This window comes from Nicotiana sylvestris, chromosome 3 (assembly GCF_000393655.2).
Source record: "Nicotiana sylvestris chromosome 3, ASM39365v2, whole genome shotgun sequence".
Taxonomy (NCBI): domain Eukaryota; kingdom Viridiplantae; phylum Streptophyta; class Magnoliopsida; order Solanales; family Solanaceae; genus Nicotiana; species Nicotiana sylvestris.
This window is the reverse complement of record NC_091059.1, coordinates 146,684,301-146,703,743: the sequence shown is the minus strand read 5'-3', so window position 1 is coordinate 146,703,743 and position 19,443 is coordinate 146,684,301. Positions and strand designations below refer to the sequence as shown.

The 19,443-nt window shown below is 35.6% G+C and overlaps 1 protein-coding gene across 2 annotated transcripts in view; it reads left to right on the top strand.

The window, feature by feature from the left end:
* The window catches only part of LOC104231421 (structural maintenance of chromosomes flexible hinge domain-containing protein GMI1), a 44,834-nt gene extending 34,088 nt beyond the window's left edge, over positions 1-10,746 (top strand). Inside the window, exons 30-38 of one of the 2 annotated variants that reach the window (XM_070171068.1) lie at positions 360-426; positions 876-961; positions 1,295-1,576; positions 1,644-1,862; positions 2,225-2,339; positions 9,041-9,248; positions 9,339-9,527; positions 9,661-9,978; positions 10,166-10,746. In XM_070171068.1, coding sequence (XP_070027169.1) covers positions 360-426; positions 876-961; positions 1,295-1,576; positions 1,644-1,862; positions 2,225-2,339; positions 9,041-9,248; positions 9,339-9,527; positions 9,661-9,978; positions 10,166-10,430 — 1,749 coding nt within the window. In that variant the 3' untranslated portion in view covers positions 10,431-10,746. Of the gene's footprint in view, positions 1-359; positions 427-875; positions 962-1,294; positions 1,577-1,643; positions 1,863-2,224; positions 2,340-9,040; positions 9,249-9,338; positions 9,528-9,660; positions 9,979-10,165 lie in introns of those variants that run through there. The other variant, XM_070171069.1, reaches the window with a different exon arrangement.
* The last annotated feature ends 8,697 nt before the right edge of the window (positions 10,747-19,443 follow it).

The window sequence follows — 19,443 nt, the reverse complement described above, 5'->3', positions numbered from 1 at the left end:
TAGTAATATTAAGTCAGTAGGTGTTTTCAAGGTCATGTGAGCCAATCAGGAGTTGTCTTAGTTTTAGCATCTGTATGTTCTGTAACTTGTATACATGTTCGTATATGCATAGACGAATAAGTGGTGTTATATATTACACTTTCAGACAGATAAATTAGCTAAAGCATCTCTATCTGCAATGGTGGCTTGGTGTGTGCCTCTTGGTGTTTGATGTCTTGTTCTTTTAAACTTGTTTGTTTTCAATTTCCTTTGCTCTTTTCAAGTTCAAATGGTGTAAGTTCATCAGGTTTCTTGTTTCTTTTTACGTTGTTTGATCCACGGTCTATTGGATATTCTAAGCTTCGTATCTCGTGATATAGGTTGACGTTCATGGGTGTGTAAACCTTAATGGAACCTTGAAGGTTACAGCAGGATATGGTAAACCTGGTATGTGCTTTAACACATCATCAAAGTTGTTGCAGTAATGAAGATTTTGTATTTGTTGGTCTAACGTCATGATCCAAAATTCATAACCTGCGTAACATCTTTTCTGGGAGTGATGCCAGACTACTGGTATTATTGCTTAGCAGTGTGTGTGCTGAATGCTGGTAATCTTGCTTCCACGGTAACTCATTAGACTTCATCGATCGGGATGTCCTTATGAAAGAGTCTCACCAATGTGGTTTCGGCTTTAGTAGTAAAAAGGAAGACTTTTTCATCCTCTTGGATCAAGTAATTTGCAGATCCAATATGATGTTATTGCTTAAATATCCTTTTCATAGTTGCATTAAGACTCCATTTATTTGGTGGCAATGAATGTGTGGGATAAGGGTGTTTGAAGAATTGCAGGATCAGTGGTCCCCAGTCCTTTAACCAGTTATTTATTCTGCCCACAGTTTTCCTTTCTATTTTTTCTGGCGATGAAGTAGTTCTCAAGAAAGAGTTCCAAACTGAAGAGAGATGGTTGCGAGTTGCATCCAAGGTTTGTCAACGCTCCTCAATCCCTTAATTGTTGCCAATAGTTCAATCTCTTTGTGTCACAAACCATTGTCCATATTAAATAATGAATGCATGACTTCTTTTTGTGCTTTTTAGGTTCTAACATTGGCCTTGACATAGAATAGTGTGGCCAATATTATTTTGATTCACAGATCTTTAAAATTGGAAATTACTTGGTTTTCAATTTCTTGACATCCTCTCAAAGATGGGCAAAACGATGGAATAGAGAAATATTTGTTTGTTATGTAAATGAAAAAGATGATTTGCATATTAGCGTGCACCTGAAAATGTTCTTATGGTGTTTCCTTTACATCAGATACCTAAAGTTTGTGCCGCTGGTTCTCATTTGGAAGATATTGTCTTTGAGGTCATAAATTCTGCTGGTGAAGTGGATGAAGATATCCATGATGAAGAGGAAAATGGCCACTCTCATACCCTTCTGATTAGGCAGGACTCAATGAGGGGAGAAGACAATGTGAAATACAGCTTCAGTCATGGACGCTGCATTGTCCGCTCCATTCCTCTTCCAAAGAATGAAGGGCTTTTCTGTTTTATAGCCAATCACTCTCGTTTCCACGAGCTGCAGACAAGCATAGAGGTTTTATCCTCGATGATTTACTAATTTCTATCTTGCCAGTACCACAGCCTCATACTTTTATGTGCAGGCGTATGTAGAGAAGGTGGTAAACAGTGAGCATGAAATTCCCCAACCTAGAAATCTGAAGAAAGAGCTTATGCTTCTTGGTGATTCATATTATTCAAAAGCCCCAGAAGTTGTGTATGAGCACACCTACGATGATTTTTCTGATGGAAGTATATTGCTCTTGAAGGATCCATGTGCTTCCGCAGAACTGGAAGGCGGACTACAAAACCAGCTTGAAAAGGTAAGTATGTGTTTCAGAATTACGAATGATAGTCTCCTGAATCAGTCAAATTATTCTTTCCTTTGGTGATGGAGGATGACCTTTCTGAATGTTTGAAGTTTGAACCACATCTCTTAGAGGATGTGGTTCTGTTCTCTTTTAATGTATGTCTCCAAGTGCTATAATTATCTTGACTATTCTTACACACAGTAGTAGTAGTAGTAGTAGTAGTAGTAGTAGTAGTAGTAGTAGTAATAGAAGGGTTAGAAGCAGCAGCAGGTTCTGCAGGAAGGACCAATGAAATTTTTACCATCCTTTTCTTTTGGCATATTCACTTTATTGTTGCATGACTATCACTAAACTTGAGCTGTGTTTCTTGACAGAAACTTGTGGATGATATTTTCAAGTGTGGTCTAAGCATCAACAAGCGTGACGCAAATCTGAAAATACTTCGCTTTAGGGAATCAAATATTGTGCTTGAGATGTCCAACTTGGGAGGTACTAATTCCACTGATGCTTATATACTACTGTCTGCGCTTCATGCCTTCAGCTTTCTGTGAAAGTTATCATGTTTCTTTCATGCTGGTGTGTTGCATATGGTTTGGCGCTATGTAGTCTAGAAAATTGTAAAGTGGAACAAGAAATCAAAGGCAATATTCTATTATGTGTGCATCATTAACCATGTATATTCCGCTTTCCATGCCATGGAACCAAACTATGTTACATTAGGGATATAACCATCTCTTAATTTGTTGTGTATGCTTTTCTGTTTAATATTTTGCAAGTAACTGGACACATGCAATAGGCAATGGTAACATCTTCTTTGAATTATTCCATTCTTTAGGTTAATGATAAATCCTGATTCTGAACCTAGTGGGTTCAAGTGTAAAGATTAATATTCCTAGATTGTTTAGATTCTGTATGCTTTATATATTCTACTATATTTTCTTGATCTCACTGTCTCTACAAATTTAAATGTGATTGTGCAACATTGTGAAATAATTTCATAGAAATTTTTACAAGCTGACTGCGGCAAAAGGATACTGTGATAGACAAGATTGCTGAATCATCCTGGTTTGATTGTCATTTGAAGGCTCTCTCTGTGATCCTGTGTACTTTTTTGCTATTAAATAGAAGAGCAACATGTGAATAATTCCTAGTACTTATCTTTTTCGATTTTATGGAGAATGCTTTTTGTTTTTAAACTATCTTCTGGACTAAACACTGACTCTCCATAGTTGGTAAGGGACTATAAATACCAGAAAGGAAATGTAAAATATTATGAGGTAAATCTTGAGGTGGTTAAATGGGGAGGCTGTCTCTTTTTCTGATTTAACTCTGCCTACTCAATTCTCTGGCTATAAAATTCCATCGTGTGAATGTCTTATGTGCGTAAAGATGGTAAGATTAGACAATATTGAGCGTGTGAAGGAAGTGAATGAAAGAGTAGGAATATGGAGTCGTGGTACCACGTCCATGTTACCGTCTCAGTTTCAAACTCTATGATTAAAGGAGAAAAGCTAGTTATTTTAGGATGAAGATCAAAGAAAGAACAAAGACAAATTGCTAAAAGAGAAACCCTTAAAAGTTTTTACTGCTTCAGTGTGCGTGTTGAACAGTTAAAAGGTGGTCCTTGTAATTCTTTTTCTGTTCCTAGTGTCCTGTGCTTTCTCCCAGAACTTCTCCTCATCTTTCTTGTCGTGGTGCCATAAATAATCCTACAATTTAACAATCTGTTAAATAGGAAGAGATTGGTGCTTGTTTTTAGTAGAGGATCACCTAATTAGAAACGGAGTGCCTTGCCTTCTTTTTAGACGTACTACCTCCTCTAGATGAATGAGACTGGAGGGGGAGATTGATGATGTCCATCTCATTGAAGAAGTATTAGGCATGTGCCTAATAAGAGTTTTCTTTGGTTTGGTAGCCAACCTTGTTGACTTGGTTTGGTTGGTAGCCAACCTTGTTGAATTTCTTTGGTTTGGTAGCCAACTTTGTTGAATTGTGAAAAGTGTGTGTAAATTGTCAAATATGGTAGGCTTTAGAGAGTGAAACTTTGGCTATAAAAGGAGAGCTTCAACTCTCATTTCTTCACACCAACAAAGAGAGAAAGAAAGAGTGAGGTTTCACAGACAAGGTATAAGAAAATAGTCTGTGAAGAAAATAGAGAGTGAGCGATATTGTAGTGAGGTGGGAATATCAAAAGAGGGTTATTTCTTTTGAGTGTTGTAGTGGTCTTTGGAGTATTTACCTCCGACCTACAAAGTGTAAAATTCCTTACTATAGTGATATCAGTTGCTCCTCTCGGGGTCGTGGTTTTTTTCCCTTATTCAGAAGGGTTTTCCACGTAAAAATTTTGGTGTCATTGTTACTCTTTTATTCTTGTTAATTACCGTATGTCGGTGCTACATTATTATTCCGCTTTATTACCGTGAATATTATTTTGGTAAGGGGTTTATTCCCAACAACTGGTATCAGAGCACAGGTTCTGCTCGTTCACTGAAATACTATTCACTGTCGGTAGTACTATACTTGGTGAAAAATAAAAATGTCCGGAGTAAAGTACGAGGTAGCAAAATTCAACGGAGATAACGGTTTCTCAACATGGCAAAGAAGGATGAGAGATCTGCTCATCCAACAAGGATTACACAAGGTTCTAGATGTTGATTCCAAAAAGCCTGATACCATGAAAGCTGAGGATTGGGCTGACTTGGATGAAAGAGCTGCTAGTGCAATCAGGTTGCACTTATCAGATGATGTGGTAAATAACATCATTGATGAAGACACTGCACGTGGAATTTGGACAAGGTTGGAAAGCCTATACATGTCCAAAACGCTGACAAATAAATTGTACCTGAAGAAGCAGTTATACGCCCTACACATGAGTGAAGGTACGAATTTTTTGTCACATTTAAATGTGTTTAACGGACTAATCACACAGCTTGCCAACCTCGGAGTGAAAATCGAGGAAGAAGATAAAGCCATCTTGCTATTGAACTCGTTGCCATCTTCGTACGATAATTTGGCAACAACCATCCTGCACGGTAAGACTACTATTGAGTTGAAAGATGTCACATCGGCTCTTCTACTCAATGAGAAGATGAGAAAGAAGCCTGAAAATCAAGGACAGGCTCTCATCACAGAAGGTAGAGGCAGGAGTTATCAAAGGAGTTCGAACAACTATGGTAGATCCGGAGCTCGTGGGAAGTCAAAGAACCGATCCAAATCAAGAGTCAGAAATTGCTACAACTGTAATCAACCAGGTCACTTCAAAAGAGATTGCCCAAATCCAAGGAAGGGCAAAGGTGAAACCAGTGGCCAGAAGAATGACGACAACACAGCCGCCATGGTGCAAAATAATGATAATGTTGTCCTCTTTATAAATGAGGAAGAGGAATGCATGCACCTGTCAGGTCCAGAGTCGGAATGGGTGGTTGACACAGCGGCATCTCACCATGCCACACCGGTAAGAGATCTTTTTTGCAGATATGTAGCAGGTGATTTCGGCACAGTGAAAATGGGTAACACAAGTTACTCAAAGATTGCGGGGATTGGTGACATTTGTATCAAGACAAATGTCGGATGCACATTGGTTCTAAAGGATGTGCGGCATGTACCTGATTTGCGGATGAACTTGATCTCGGGAATTGCTTTAGACCGAGATGGATACGAGAGTTATTTTGCAAATCAAAAGTGGAGACTCACTAAGGGATCATTGGTGATTGCAAAGGGAGTTGCTCGTGGCACGTTGTACAGGACAAATGCAGAAATATGCCAAGGTGAATTGAACGCGGCACAAGATGAGATTTCTGTAGATTTATGGCACAAAAGAATGGGTCATATGAGCGAGAAGGGATTGAAGATTCTTGCCAAGAAATCACTCATTTCTTATGCCAAAGGTACAACTGTAAAACCTTGTGACTACTGTTTATTTGGTAAGCAGCATAGAGTCTCATTTCAGACATCGTCTGAAAGAAAATTGAATATACTTGATTTAGTATATTCTGATGTTTGCGGCCCAATGGAAATTGAATCAATGGGCGGTAACAAATATTTTGTTACTTTTATTGATGATGCTTCACGAAAATTATGGGTTTATATTTTGAAAACCAAAGATCAGGTGTTTCAAGTTTTCCAGAAATTTCATGCTCTAGTAGAAAGGGAGACGGGTCGAAAGCTAAAGCGCCTCCGAAGTGACAATGGAGGTGAGTACACTTCAAGGGAATTTGAAGAGTATTGTTCAAGTCATGGGATCAGACATGAAAAGACAGTTCCTGGAACCCCACAACACAATGGTGTAGCCGAGAGGATGAACCGCACCATTGTGGAGAAGGTGAGAAGCATGCTCAGAATGGCTAAACTGCCTAAGTCATTCTGGGGTGAAGCAGTTCAGACAGCCTGTTACCTGATCAATAGGAGTCCATCAGTTCCGTTGGCGTTTGAAATCCCAGAGAGAGTTTGGACCAACAAGGAGGTGTCCTACTCGCATCTGAAGGTGTTCGGTTGCAGAGCTTTTGCACATGTACCAAAAGAGCAGAGAACAAAGCTGGATGATAAATCTGTTCCCTGCATATTTATCGGATATGGAGATGAAGAGTTCGGGTACAGACTGTGGGATCCTGTAAAGAAGAAGGTCAACAGAAGCAGAGATGTAGTCTTCCGAGAAAGTGAAGTTGGAACTGCTGCTGATATGTTAGAAAAGGCGAAAAATGGTATAATTCCTAACTTTGTTACTATTCCTTCTACTTCTAACAATCCCACAAGTGCAGAAAGTACAACCGACGAGGTTGCCGAGCAGGTGGAGCAACCTGGTGAGGTTATTGAGCAGGGGGAGCAACTTGATGAAGGTGTCGAGGAAGTGGAGCACCCCACTCAGGGAGAAGAACAACCTCAACCTCTGAGGAGATCAGAGAGGCCAAGGGTAGAGTCACGCAGGTACCCTTCCACAGAGTATGTCCTCATCAGTGATGAGGGGGAGCCAGAAAGTCTTAAGGAGGTGTTGTCCCATCCAGAAAAGAACCAGTGGATGAAAGCTATGCAAGAAGAGATGGAATCTCTCCAGAAAAATGGCACATACAAGTTGGTTGAACTTCCAAAGGGTAAAAGACCACTCAAATGCAAATGGGTCTTTAAACTCAAGAAAGATGGAAATGGCAAGCTGGTCAGATACAAAGCTCGATTGGTGGTTAAAGGCTTCGAACAAAAGAAAGGTATTGATTTTGACGAAATTTTCTCACCTGTTGTCAAAATGACTTCTATTCGAACAATTTTGAGCTTAGCAGCTAGCCTAGATCTTGAAGTGGAGCAGTTAGATGTGAAAACTGCATTTCTTCATGGAGATTTGGAAGAGGAGATTTATATGGAGCAGCCAGAAGGATTTGAAGTAGCTGGAAAGAAACACATGGTGTGCAAATTGAATAAGAGTCTTTATGGATTGAAGCAGGCACCAAGGCAGTGGTACATGAAGTTTGACTCATTCATGAAAAGTCAAACATACCTAAAGACCTATTCTGATCCATGTGTATACTTCAAAAGATTTTCTGAGAATAACTTTATTATATTGTTGTTGTATGTGGATGACATGTTAATTGTAGGAAAAGACAAGGGGTTGATAGCAAAGTTGAAAGGAGATCTGTCCAAGTCATTTGATATGAAGGACTTGGGCCCAGCACAACAAATTCTAGGGATGAAGATAGTTCGAGAGAGAACAAGTAGAAAGTTGTGGCTATCTCAGGAGAAGTACATTGAACGTGTACTAGAACGCTTCAACATGAAGAATGCTAAGCCAGTCAGCACACCTCTTGCTGGTCATCTAAAGTTGAGTAAGAAGATGTGTCCTACAACAGTGGAGGAGAAAGGAAACATGGCTAAAGTTCCTTATTCTTCAGCAGTCGGAAGCTTAATGTATGCAATGGTATGTACTAGACCTGATATTGCTCACGCAGTTGGTGTTGTCAGTAGGTTTCTTGAAAATCCTGGAAAGGAACATTGGGAAGCAGTCAAGTGGATACTCAGGTACCTGAGAGGTACCACGGGAGATTGTTTGTGCTTTGGAGGATCTGATCCAATCTTGAAGGGCTATACAGATGCTGATATGGCGGGTGACATTGACAACAGAAAATCCACTACTGGATATTTGTTTACATTTTCAGGGGGAGCTATATCATGGCAGTCTAAGTTGCAGAAGTGCGTTGCACTTTCAACAACTGAAGCAGAGTACATTGCCGCTACAGAAACTGGCAAGGAGATGGTATGGCTCAAACGATTCCTTCAAGAGCTTGGATTGCATCAGAAGGAGTATGTCGTCTATTGTGACAGTCAAAGTGCAATAGACCTTAGCAAGAACTCTATGTACCATGCAAGGACCAAACACATTGATGTGAGATATCATTGGATTCGAGAAATGGTAGATGATGAATCTCTAAAAGTCTTGAAGATTTCTACAAATGAGAATCCCGCAGATATGCTGACCAAGGTGGTACCAAGGAACAAGTTCGAGCTATGCAAAGAACTTGTCGGCATGCATTCAAACTAGAAGACAGTGCTACCTCCTCTGGATGAATGAGACTGGAGGGGGAGATTGATGATGTCCATCTCATTGAAGAAGTATTAGGCATGTGCCTAATAAGAGTTTTCTTTGGTTTGGTAGCCAACCTTGTTGACTTGGTTTGGTTGGTAGCCAACCTTGTTGAATTTCTTTGGTTTGGTAGCCAACTTTGTTGAATTGTGAAAAGTGTGTGTAAATTGTCAAATATGGTAGGCTTTAGAGAGTGAAACTTTGGCTATAAAAGGAGAGCTTCAACTCTCATTTCTTCACACCAACAAAGAGAGAAAGAAAGAGTGAGGTTTCACAGACAAGGTATAAGAAAATAGTCTGTGAAGAAAATAGAGAGTGAGCGATATTGTAGTGAGGTGGGAATATCAAAAGAGGGTTATTTCTTTTGAGTGTTGTAGTGGTCTTTGGAGTATTTACCTCCGACCTACAAAGTGTAAAATTCCTTACTATAGTGATATCAGTTGCTCCTCTCGGGGTCGTGGTTTTTTTCCCTTATTCAGAAGGGTTTTCCACGTAAAAATTTTGGTGTCATTGTTACTCTTTTATTCTTGTTAATTACCGTATCTCGGTGCTACATTATTATTCCGCTTTATTACCGTGAATATTATTTTGGTAAGGGGTTTATTCCCAACACTTATGGATGCAGCAAAGATCGGTCCTGATTCTTTTCACAACTTGGGCTACAATAGAAACATGGTTGTGGAGAGGATTGAAGGAAAGGCCGACACTGCAGCTGCTGTTGTTCACAAGCTCCTCAGATCACCAATATCGAAACAGCTACATCTTCAATATGCTAATGACATACTTGGTGTAGTTGCACTGCTTGGAGAGGTTCATACCCATAAGCTTAGCAGGTTGGTATTGGCGTGCTTTTCTTTTATATGATTGCAGTATAAAACATCCTTGGACATATGGATGTAACTGAGTGCCTTTTCTTGTCTTAGCATGTTTTCAGCATATCTAGGGGAAGATCAAATGCTTGCTGTAGTATGCAAATCCCGTGCAGCTGCCAGAGCTCTTGAAAAGTATCAAATGGATGGAAATGTGAATTGCGCCAGTCCTCTTGACATGTTAGCAGCTAAGCTTGGAATTTCCATCAATAGTCGATATTTGGTTATATGCCTTGAGGTAAGGTAAAAAACTTTCTTTCTCTGGTTTACTTTATACTCGTCTGTATTTTTATAGTTCTGGTTGTAGGTTTCTCGCTCCAGTCAACAAATCATGCTATCTGAACATAGAATGTGTAAATTTCTTGCTTTTTTCCAGACCATATACACGAGGAGTCAGCAGTGATCTCCAAGGAGAACTTGCTCTTCCGATCCCTACTTTATCCAATGGAGAAACTCCCCCAGGCTTTATGGGGTATGCGGTTAATAAGATATTCCTTCCTGCAGAGCATTTGCAGTTGAGAACTACTTCAGGTCATGGTCTTCGAGAGACATTATTTTATCGCCTGTTTGGTAAGCTTCAGGTATACAAGTCTAGAGAGCACCTTTACATGGCAAGTTCCTGCATAGAAGATGGTGCGGTTTCCTTGGATGGTGGAATGATGAGAGGGAATGGAGTTGTATCTGTTGGATTCGGGTATGTAAGACTATTCCATCAGTGTTTGATAGTTGTTTCATTCAAGTCATACTATTTTTCTCTTTATAACCAATGACTTACCCTTTTTTCCTACTTCTCTGTCATTTATTTGTTTCTTGTAATGATGAAGTGAATCTGCATGACATCATGGGCTTATTGATTAATGCCTGCCTTTATTTTTGTTCAGGGAACCATACATTCTATTTCCAGTCATCTGTCCGGAAAGCCAGTTGCCACTCTCTTCTGACAGAGTGGAGATATTGAAGCAACTTGAAGAAAAGAAGCTGGAGCTAAGTCAAATGCAAGATCAGATAAAGGAAGAGAATAGACGTAGAGAAAAGTACACGAGGAAGTTGGCCAAAAAGCTCGAGTATAAAAAGCAGATAGAAGAGTTGGGATCTCCACCTGGAATGTGCAGCTCTAACATGTATATCAGCAGTGCTACTCCTTGATGCTGGTTTTGCTTCTTCTGAGGCCTATACATGTAATTACTTGAAACACAGCCTCTTATGTTTATTTATGTCGGAGACTTCCCTTTCTGGAACATATTTTTGGTCTGCTTCCATGGCATCTTTTGGTGAGAAATACAGTGTAGTTTACTGTACATCAGTTGTAGGAATTTCAGAAGTGAATTACAGCATTGTTCAATGCAGCATCTCTTATTGTATAGCCCCATTATAGTTCTCTTTTGTGAAATCTTTAAGGAATTATTTACTAATCTTATTTTGGAAAGGATTTCAATGAACAGCTACATCTGGTTCGCTTTTAGCTCGTAACATACAAATAACTGTTTGTCCTTTTAGCCTTGGAATTTTTTTTACATACAGTTACATATATATTTCTAATTCGGGAAAAAGAAAAAATATCGTACCTTGTCAATCATGAATGTTAGGAAAAGTATTAACATTTAGGTATTAAGCCTCTAAGCTTTCTCACTGAACTTGTTCCGAAGGGTTGGTGAAAGCTCTAGAGCCTAAAGATAATGGAAATATTTACTAGGCGTTTGAACATAAGAATTGTAAAATTAGAAAAAGTGGTGAAAAAAAATTCATCTGAAAATGGTATTTGAAATTTAGAGTTGTGTTTGGACATAAATTTCAGTTTGGGTTGTTTTTGAAGTTGTGAGTGATTTGAGTGAATTTTGAAAAACTGCAAATTTTCAAAATGCATCTTCAAGTGAAAATTGAAAATTTTATGAACAAACGCTGATTTCGAAAAAAAACGAAATGTTTTTGGAAAAATCTTCCATCAAATTTTATGTCCCAACCGGCACTTAAATGTGCTTATCTTTTGGTTTAGCGGACTAATTAAGGCCTATATTGCTTATTTTTCTTTTCTAGAGAAGTTTTTGAGAGACAGAAAGAGGGACGAATAATAAAGGAAGTTGGCCAAATGATATAACCTGGGATGAATTGTTGCTACATAGCCCAACTTTGTCAAGATGTGTTTCTTTGATCGCGCTTGTGCAGTTTTTAGTCTACTTAACTAGTGAATTTTGCAAGGTTTGGATAGTATTGTACTTTATCTTTTTTTCTTTTCTGGTTTTTCACCGGATTGGTAAATTGTATATTTTTTTTTTCCTTGCGGCATCTGGTTTTTATATTGGGGTCTGATTAAATTTGAATTTAATGTCGGAGGCGAATACATACCCAGAGCTCAAACACGAGACCCTTGGTTAGTGATGAAAGATTACTTACAATTCCACCACAAACCCTTGTTTTGTGTTAATATTGTACATTGAATAGATATAGTTAGAGTATGTTGGTCGATGAAAAATTAATGTTTTTAGGAAAATAGGGAGTATTTGTTATTTATGTACTACTATTATCAAAACAATAGTAAAATGTATTGCTAAAATTATCAGAAAAAGAGTCAAATTTGTCCTAAATTATGCGAAATGATCTAAGATATATTTATATTTTCCCTTACATACGATAAATGGTTAGTCTCCAATCTTAATGTTTACCACTAGTAATAGCAATGTGTTAATTTGAAAATTAAACTCACCTCCTTTTTAATTTTTTTACACCTTAGTCGCCCACCCCCACCCCCACCCCCACCCCTATGGCCCTATTTCAATGGCCAAACAATGGTATCCCTTGTTTGACAAAGAAGAAAAAAAAAAAAATCCTCCACAACTTTCCTTTCCTATAAAGTCTCCTACTTCTCTTTCTTAAAACCCACCTATTACTATTAACATCCTTACAACTCAAACCTAAAAAATAGTCATGGCTGCATGAGCATAATAATTTTTTTTTCCAGTTTTTGTTGAAACCATTAATGCTGGTCTTCAAAGTCAGCTTTCTCTCTTCTTGCTTTAGTGAAACAGTGTTAGAATCAACGCCATGCACGAATAATTTGACAGAATATTAATCTTATAAAATTATAATTTAATATATTATATTAATTTAATAAATATTAGTTATTATTTTATTATTTAATATATTATGCAGAAATATAATAAAATCTATACAAAATCAAAGTACGCATAATATAGGAATCAAATAAATTATTTATTCCTTATTTATTCTTTATTAAATTAGCAAGTACTTACTACTATATATTTACTAATGTGACTTTTTATTAATTTATCCATTGGCTTAATATTTTTATATTACTTCTCCTTTGATATAATATAATATAATATTATATTATATTATATTATATTATATTATATTATATTATATTATATTATATACACACACATACATGCATGCATACTGCTTCTCTTTTAATATAGCATAGATATATATTTTTTTACTCTTCAAATATATTTTTTTAAACTTATGTTATACTGTTCAAAATTCTTCAATTGTCTAAATTTATCACTAATTTTTTTGAGTCTTATTTTTTTTAATTAATCCAAAATATAAATATCATTAAATTATATTTATCCCCCTCTTTTCGTACATTCTTTTCTACTGTAATATTTGATTATTTTTTTCATATTGTAGTTTACTGAAAAGTTAAACAATGTAATATTTATTTAATAAATTATAATTTTGAATTCATCAAAAGTATAATGAGATAAGTCTTTTCTTACTTTTATAAAAAATCTACCAATATTTTTAAAAATTATTAATTTATGTTATATATATAATATGCGTATCTTATGTATAATATCTGAATAGTATATTTATATTTTTGTTATTTTTATTATAAAATTTTGAGTTCTATTTATTAACTAAAATTTCCTACATAAGAAATTTAATGAGTATATACATTTTTACGCTATCGCTTACAATTCTTTTTTTATTCTTTATTTATAACTATTTGTTTATTATGATTTTAGTTATGTGTATATGTACGACTTTTCTCATCATAATTCTAATTATAAGTCTTATATTTTTATATTTTTCCATTTTATATTTTATTTCTTTTTTTCCCTTGCTTATCTGATTGTATTATTCATTACTTTAATATTATTAAATAGTCATATAGATTTTTAATAAACTGCCTATTTAATATATTACAATAATATAATTTTGTATTACTCTTGAAATTTAACTTGACTTTATAATTTATCCTATATGACTTTCTCACAATTATTTTGATATTTAAATTTATCAATAATATTTTTGAGTATTATTTATTTACTTAATTTATCAAATAAATTTAAAGTGTGGATAGAATGACATTATATCTATTCTTCTTTTTATACATTAGTTTTTGTTCTATAGTATTTGATTTTTTTCATTTAGTGTTTATCTATAATACGAATGCTATTGTATTATTTTTCTAAATGGATTGGTTGAATTAGTTCAAAGGCTAAACAGAGAGTTCTTTGAATATGTGTCATAAATCTATTAATAATTGTAATAATTATTTTTTATTATTATTTTCAATACAATTAAATGTACTAATCTTCTTCCTGTTTGTATTTAATATGAAAGTTTTTTTTATTAAGGTTACATAACAAGTTATATATCTTTATATATTTTATTTTTTTCTTGAAATTATTGTTTATGTTTTTGTCTTTAGTTTTATCTTATCCATATTGCATTTATAACATAAACATATGAATTATTATTCAAAAAAATTTCTCATCTCAAAAAATAAATTAGTCTTACCATTTTATATATCTCTACATTGAAGTTATATATATATATATATATATCCTTTTTTTATAATAGTTTCCTTAAAAATATATAGATATTTAATTATTTTAAATTCAAATAAAAAGAGTAACTAATTATTAATTAACCTAACTAATTTTGTCCTAAACTTCGACACTTGTTGAATTTTTATTGTGACACTTGGCATCATCACATTGATTTGCTTCCCCTATTCTATATTGATAGATAATTCTAATTATAAGTCTTATATTTTTATATTTTTCCTATAAATTTATATTTTATTTTGTGTTTTGTTACTTGTTTATCTAGTTGTACTATTCATTACTTAATATTATTAAATAGTAGTCACGACCCCAAATATCCGATCGTGATGGCGTCTATCACAATACTAGGAAAGTCAACTCAACAAGTAACCACAGTCAATTTCTTTTACTAAAAATATTTTTCTAACATTTAGTTAAGTCTCAATTTTCATAAAGAATTCATAAATCACTGAAATATGCGGAAAACATTACAGAAAATAGACCAACACAACCCAACAATCTGGTGTCACGAGTCTAGAGCCTCTAAATACACTGATCTGACTGTCTAATACATAACAAGTCTAAAAATGCAGAAAAACAAGGATAGGAAGGAGAAAAGCAGGGCTGCGGACGTCGTGCAGCTACCTTGCAATCTCTGATAAGCTCTAGAAATGCAGGGAACCCTCACTCTACCGCTTGAGCACCTGTATCTGCACAAAAGGTGCAGGGAGTAACGTGAGTATGCCAACTCAGTAAGTAACTAAAGTAAATAAGGTCTGAAGCAATGACGAGCAGTTAAAAATCATATAAAAGAGTCAACACAGAATATCAAATCAAACTCAACAGTTTAATAACCAGTTTCTTCATAAATCTTCAGTTTCAATTGAAATACTTTGAAATCATTTACTTAGCAGTTTTCAAAAGAGGCTCGTTATAAAAGAAGAGTGAAATCAGCAAAAATATCATAAATGGGCCCCTCGGGCAAGGTATCACTCATAAATATAGCCTCTCGGGCAAGCCTCTCGGGCACTCATGACTTAGCTCTCGTCACTCAGTACTCACACTTAATGCTGCTCGGTGGGCCGGGCCTGAACCGGACCGGACCGGGCCCGCGGTCCTAACGGGCCTGGTGGGCCGGTCCTAGGTGGGCCGGTCTTGGTGGGCCTCCTGAGCCCGTCACGGGCTGGTCTCCATGGGTGAGCCCACGAGCCCGGGACCGTTTAGCCCGGGACCGGCAGGCGGGCCTGGGCCGGTCCTGGCGGGCCCAACGGCTATTTTTCAAAAAAAAAAAAAAAAAATCTGCAACGGCCATATTTAAAATCTAGCCGTTTGGGCTGAAAATATGACCGTTTTTTAAGTTAAAAAATGGCCATTTGGCCCCCAAACTTTATTTTAACCCCAAACTTTATATAATTACACTTTTCCCCATTTCTCAACTATAAATACCCCCTCATTCTTTCATTTTTATTCACCAATTCATCAATATCTCTCAATATCTCTCAATCTCTCTCAATCTCTCTACTACAATTACTTAATTTATTGTTGAAATTTCGTGAAAAATTGTGAAGTTGTTGAATTGAAGTTTTCAAGTGTTCAACGATTTTCAATTTTCAAGAAGTTGTTCGGCAATCCGGTAAACTCGTTTCAACTCTTACGTTTTTAGAATATATTTTTGTGTGGTTTAGTTTGCATAATTATAATTAATATGGCATTTACTTTGAAAAAAATGTTTGGTAAAGGAAAAGATAAAACCGGTGAAAGTAGTGGCCAACCAACTACCCTTCCCCCGGCTCCCCGACCTAGAAAAGATAAGCAAGTTGAAAGTAGTCGCCAACCTAGACGTCCTCCTCCTTCCGTAATTCTTGATAGTGATCACCCTTGTTTTCAATTTACCGATAGTGAATTTTATCATAATGTTGCACCAGGTGATAGATTAGATGATGAAATTATGAATGCTCTTTATCCTAATGAAACCATCTTAGAAAATAATGAGGAAAATGAGGATGATGATGAAACTCAAGCACCGGATTTAGATGATACACCTACTAGTCCTCTTAATAACCCAAGTGATGCACCGGTCGACCCACCTGTAGAAACTCCTACTTTTAATAGAGAACCTGCTAAACGCTTAGAAACATCATTAGTTTGGAATTTTTTTACTCAAGTAAGAGAAAAAAATAAGGCTAAGTGTAAAACTTGTGGGAAATTAATGTCGCATAAATATGTAGGAGACCGTAGCGGCACAGGTAGTTTGACTAGGCACATAAAAACACACCCAAGAGATAAGGCTAGATTTTTTCAAATGAAAGCGCATCTAGAGGGGACAAGTGTAGATTCTGCGATTAACCCTAGTACAGGTTCAAATCTAGTTCAACCAGGAATTAACACTGTCACTGGAGGTATTTTATATTACGATCCAAATAGAGATCGTGAAGAATTAGCAAAGATGATTACTGTTATGTGCTTACCTTATACTTTTGCTTCTAATCCTAATTGGGTTCATTATATTAGAAGAGTGTTTAATCCTACTTATAAAGGTTGGCCTCGCGCAACAGTTAAGAGTGATATTTATAAATTCAAACATGAATATGAACAATATTTGCGTTATTTATTTACTCATATACCTAATCGGATTTCTATTACTACTGATATTGGTAGAAGTGGTAATGATTGTGATTACCTAACTGTTACAAGTCATTGGATAGATGAGGAATGGATAATGCAAAAACGCATAATTGCATATAGAATAATTAATTCGCGTCACACAGGTAAATTTATAGCTAACACTGTTGCAGATATTTGTAGATATTTTTGCTTTAGCGATAAAATAATGGCAATTTCAATGGATAATGCTTCTAGTAACACCAGTGCTATAGGCATGCTTACAACAACACTAAATCCTGCATTTACTAATATTTTCCATGTTAGATGTATTTGTCATATTTATCATTTAATTGTCGGTGATGGTATGCGAATATTAAACATAGAAATTGAAAAGGTTAGAATGGCTCTTAATTGGCTTTTTTATTCAAACCGTAGAAGTAGACTTAGAGAGTATTTTAAAAAATGTGATGAATATGGCCTTAGAGAAAGAAAGGTTCCTAAACCTTGCCCGACTAGATGGAATTGTATGTACGAAAGTTTAGTAGTAGCATATGAATATAGAAACCCAATTAATGCAACGTTTAATTCTCGGGTAGGTGGTGAAGATGATGATGAAATGCTTACCACTCAAGATTGGACTAATGTTAAAATTCTTTTAGATTTTTTAGAACATTTTCAAATTGCAACAAATGCATTTTCTGGGCAATATTATCCTACTATTTCAAACTGTTTAGTTTATATTGCAGCACTATCTGATTTGTTTGTTGAATTTAGTGAGGGTGGGGATATTTATGAACTTGCTATAAATGAAATGAAACAAAAGTTTAAAAAATATTTTTTTCCTATCCCTCCTATTTATGGTCTTGCTGCAATGCTAAATCCTACAATGAAATTGGGAGGTCCTCATTTTTGGTATTCAAATATTTATAAGGCTTTAGATCTTTCAAATGAGGAAATTGCGACACTTGCAGATGCAAAAGCTTCAATTAAGATTAACGCTCAAACAGTTTATAATGCTTATCAACTTGCCTTAGAGCATGCTAGGCCAACTATTCCAACCCCTACTTCGTCTAGCTCACAATCCTCTAAAAGAGTTGCGGGCTTAAAAGCTCTTAAATCTTGGACGGAGTTCAGGGGGTCTCAAGGTGAAAATTATGATGAAACTTCACATCTAAATGAGCTTCAAGTTTATTTGTCTCAGGGACTTGAAAAGGAGAATCCAGACGGCTCTTTTGATCTTTTGGAATGGTGGAAGGCAAGGGAAAAACATTTTCCTGTTCTTGCAAGGATGGCTCGGGATATTTTATCAATTCAAGCTTCAACTGTTGCATCAGAGAGCGCTTTCAGTCAAGCAAGACTGCAAATAGGTGATCATAGAGCGTCTATGAGGGATAGCTTGGAAAAATCAGTATTGTTTAGAGATTGGATCCGCTCGGAAAGAAGAAACTTTGGAATTGCAGAAGCACAACCGGCGATAGATGAAGCTTATGAAGAAATGATAGCGGAACTTGCGGAGGATTCGGCTTCGCCCGGAAGTGGTGATGAACAAGCTTCTTTTCCACCACCACCAACGCAACCTCCTCCGAACCTTGAAGGATTTATGAGATTTGTTAGAGATAATACATAGAATAATATGTAACTTGTATTTTGGCACATCTTCCTTAGTTTTTTTCCTTCTAATGGTGGTATTAGTACCTTGTTGTGCTCATTCCATTGGGGGAAGGATGACTAAGAAAGATATGTCATTTTTTGGTAATAAAATTTATTGCTTCTACCCATGAGCTTCTTTTCGCAATATTTCTTTGTCTATACTTAGAATTATTTATAAGCTACAATATATACATAATATACAATATATATACTACAAGAAAATATATAAGAGAATATATATACATAAGATACAATATAATATACTACAAGAAAATATATTATGCGAAAATATATACATAATATACAATATATATACTACAAGACAATATATTATGCGAATATATATACATAATATACAATATATATACCAAGCTCTTAAATATATTATGCGAATATATATACATAAGATACAATATATATACTACAAGAAAATATATAAGAGAATATATATACATAAGATACAATATAATATACTACAAGAAAATATATTATGCTACAATATATACATAAGATACAATATATATACTACAAGAAAATATATTATGCGAATATATATACATAAGATACAATATATATACTATAAGAAAATATATAAGAGAATATATATACATAAGATACAATATAATATACTAAAAGAAAATATATTATGCTACAATATATACATAATATACAATATATATACTACAAGAAAATATATTATGCGAACATATATACATAAGATACAATATATATACTAAACGAAAATATATAAGAGAATATATATACATAAGATACAATATAATATACTTCAAGAAGTGATATTTATGCATGACAATTTAGTGTTTTACTATTGTTTTGTTATTTTCTTTTTCATCAAGCACTTTAAATATTAGATATACATATATACTACATATATATTTTTAATATAGCCATGATACTACAAGAAATTGTCTAAAAAAAAAAAAACCCGCTAGGCCCGCGAAGCCCACGAGCCCGGCCCGTTAAGCACAGGACCATGTGGGCTTAGGCCCGTCACGGGCCGGTTCCACCCATTAGGCCCACGAAGCCCGGGACCGCCAGGCCCGGGACCGCCAGAGCCCGGGACCGCGAGGCCCGGCCCGTTAGGCCCACTA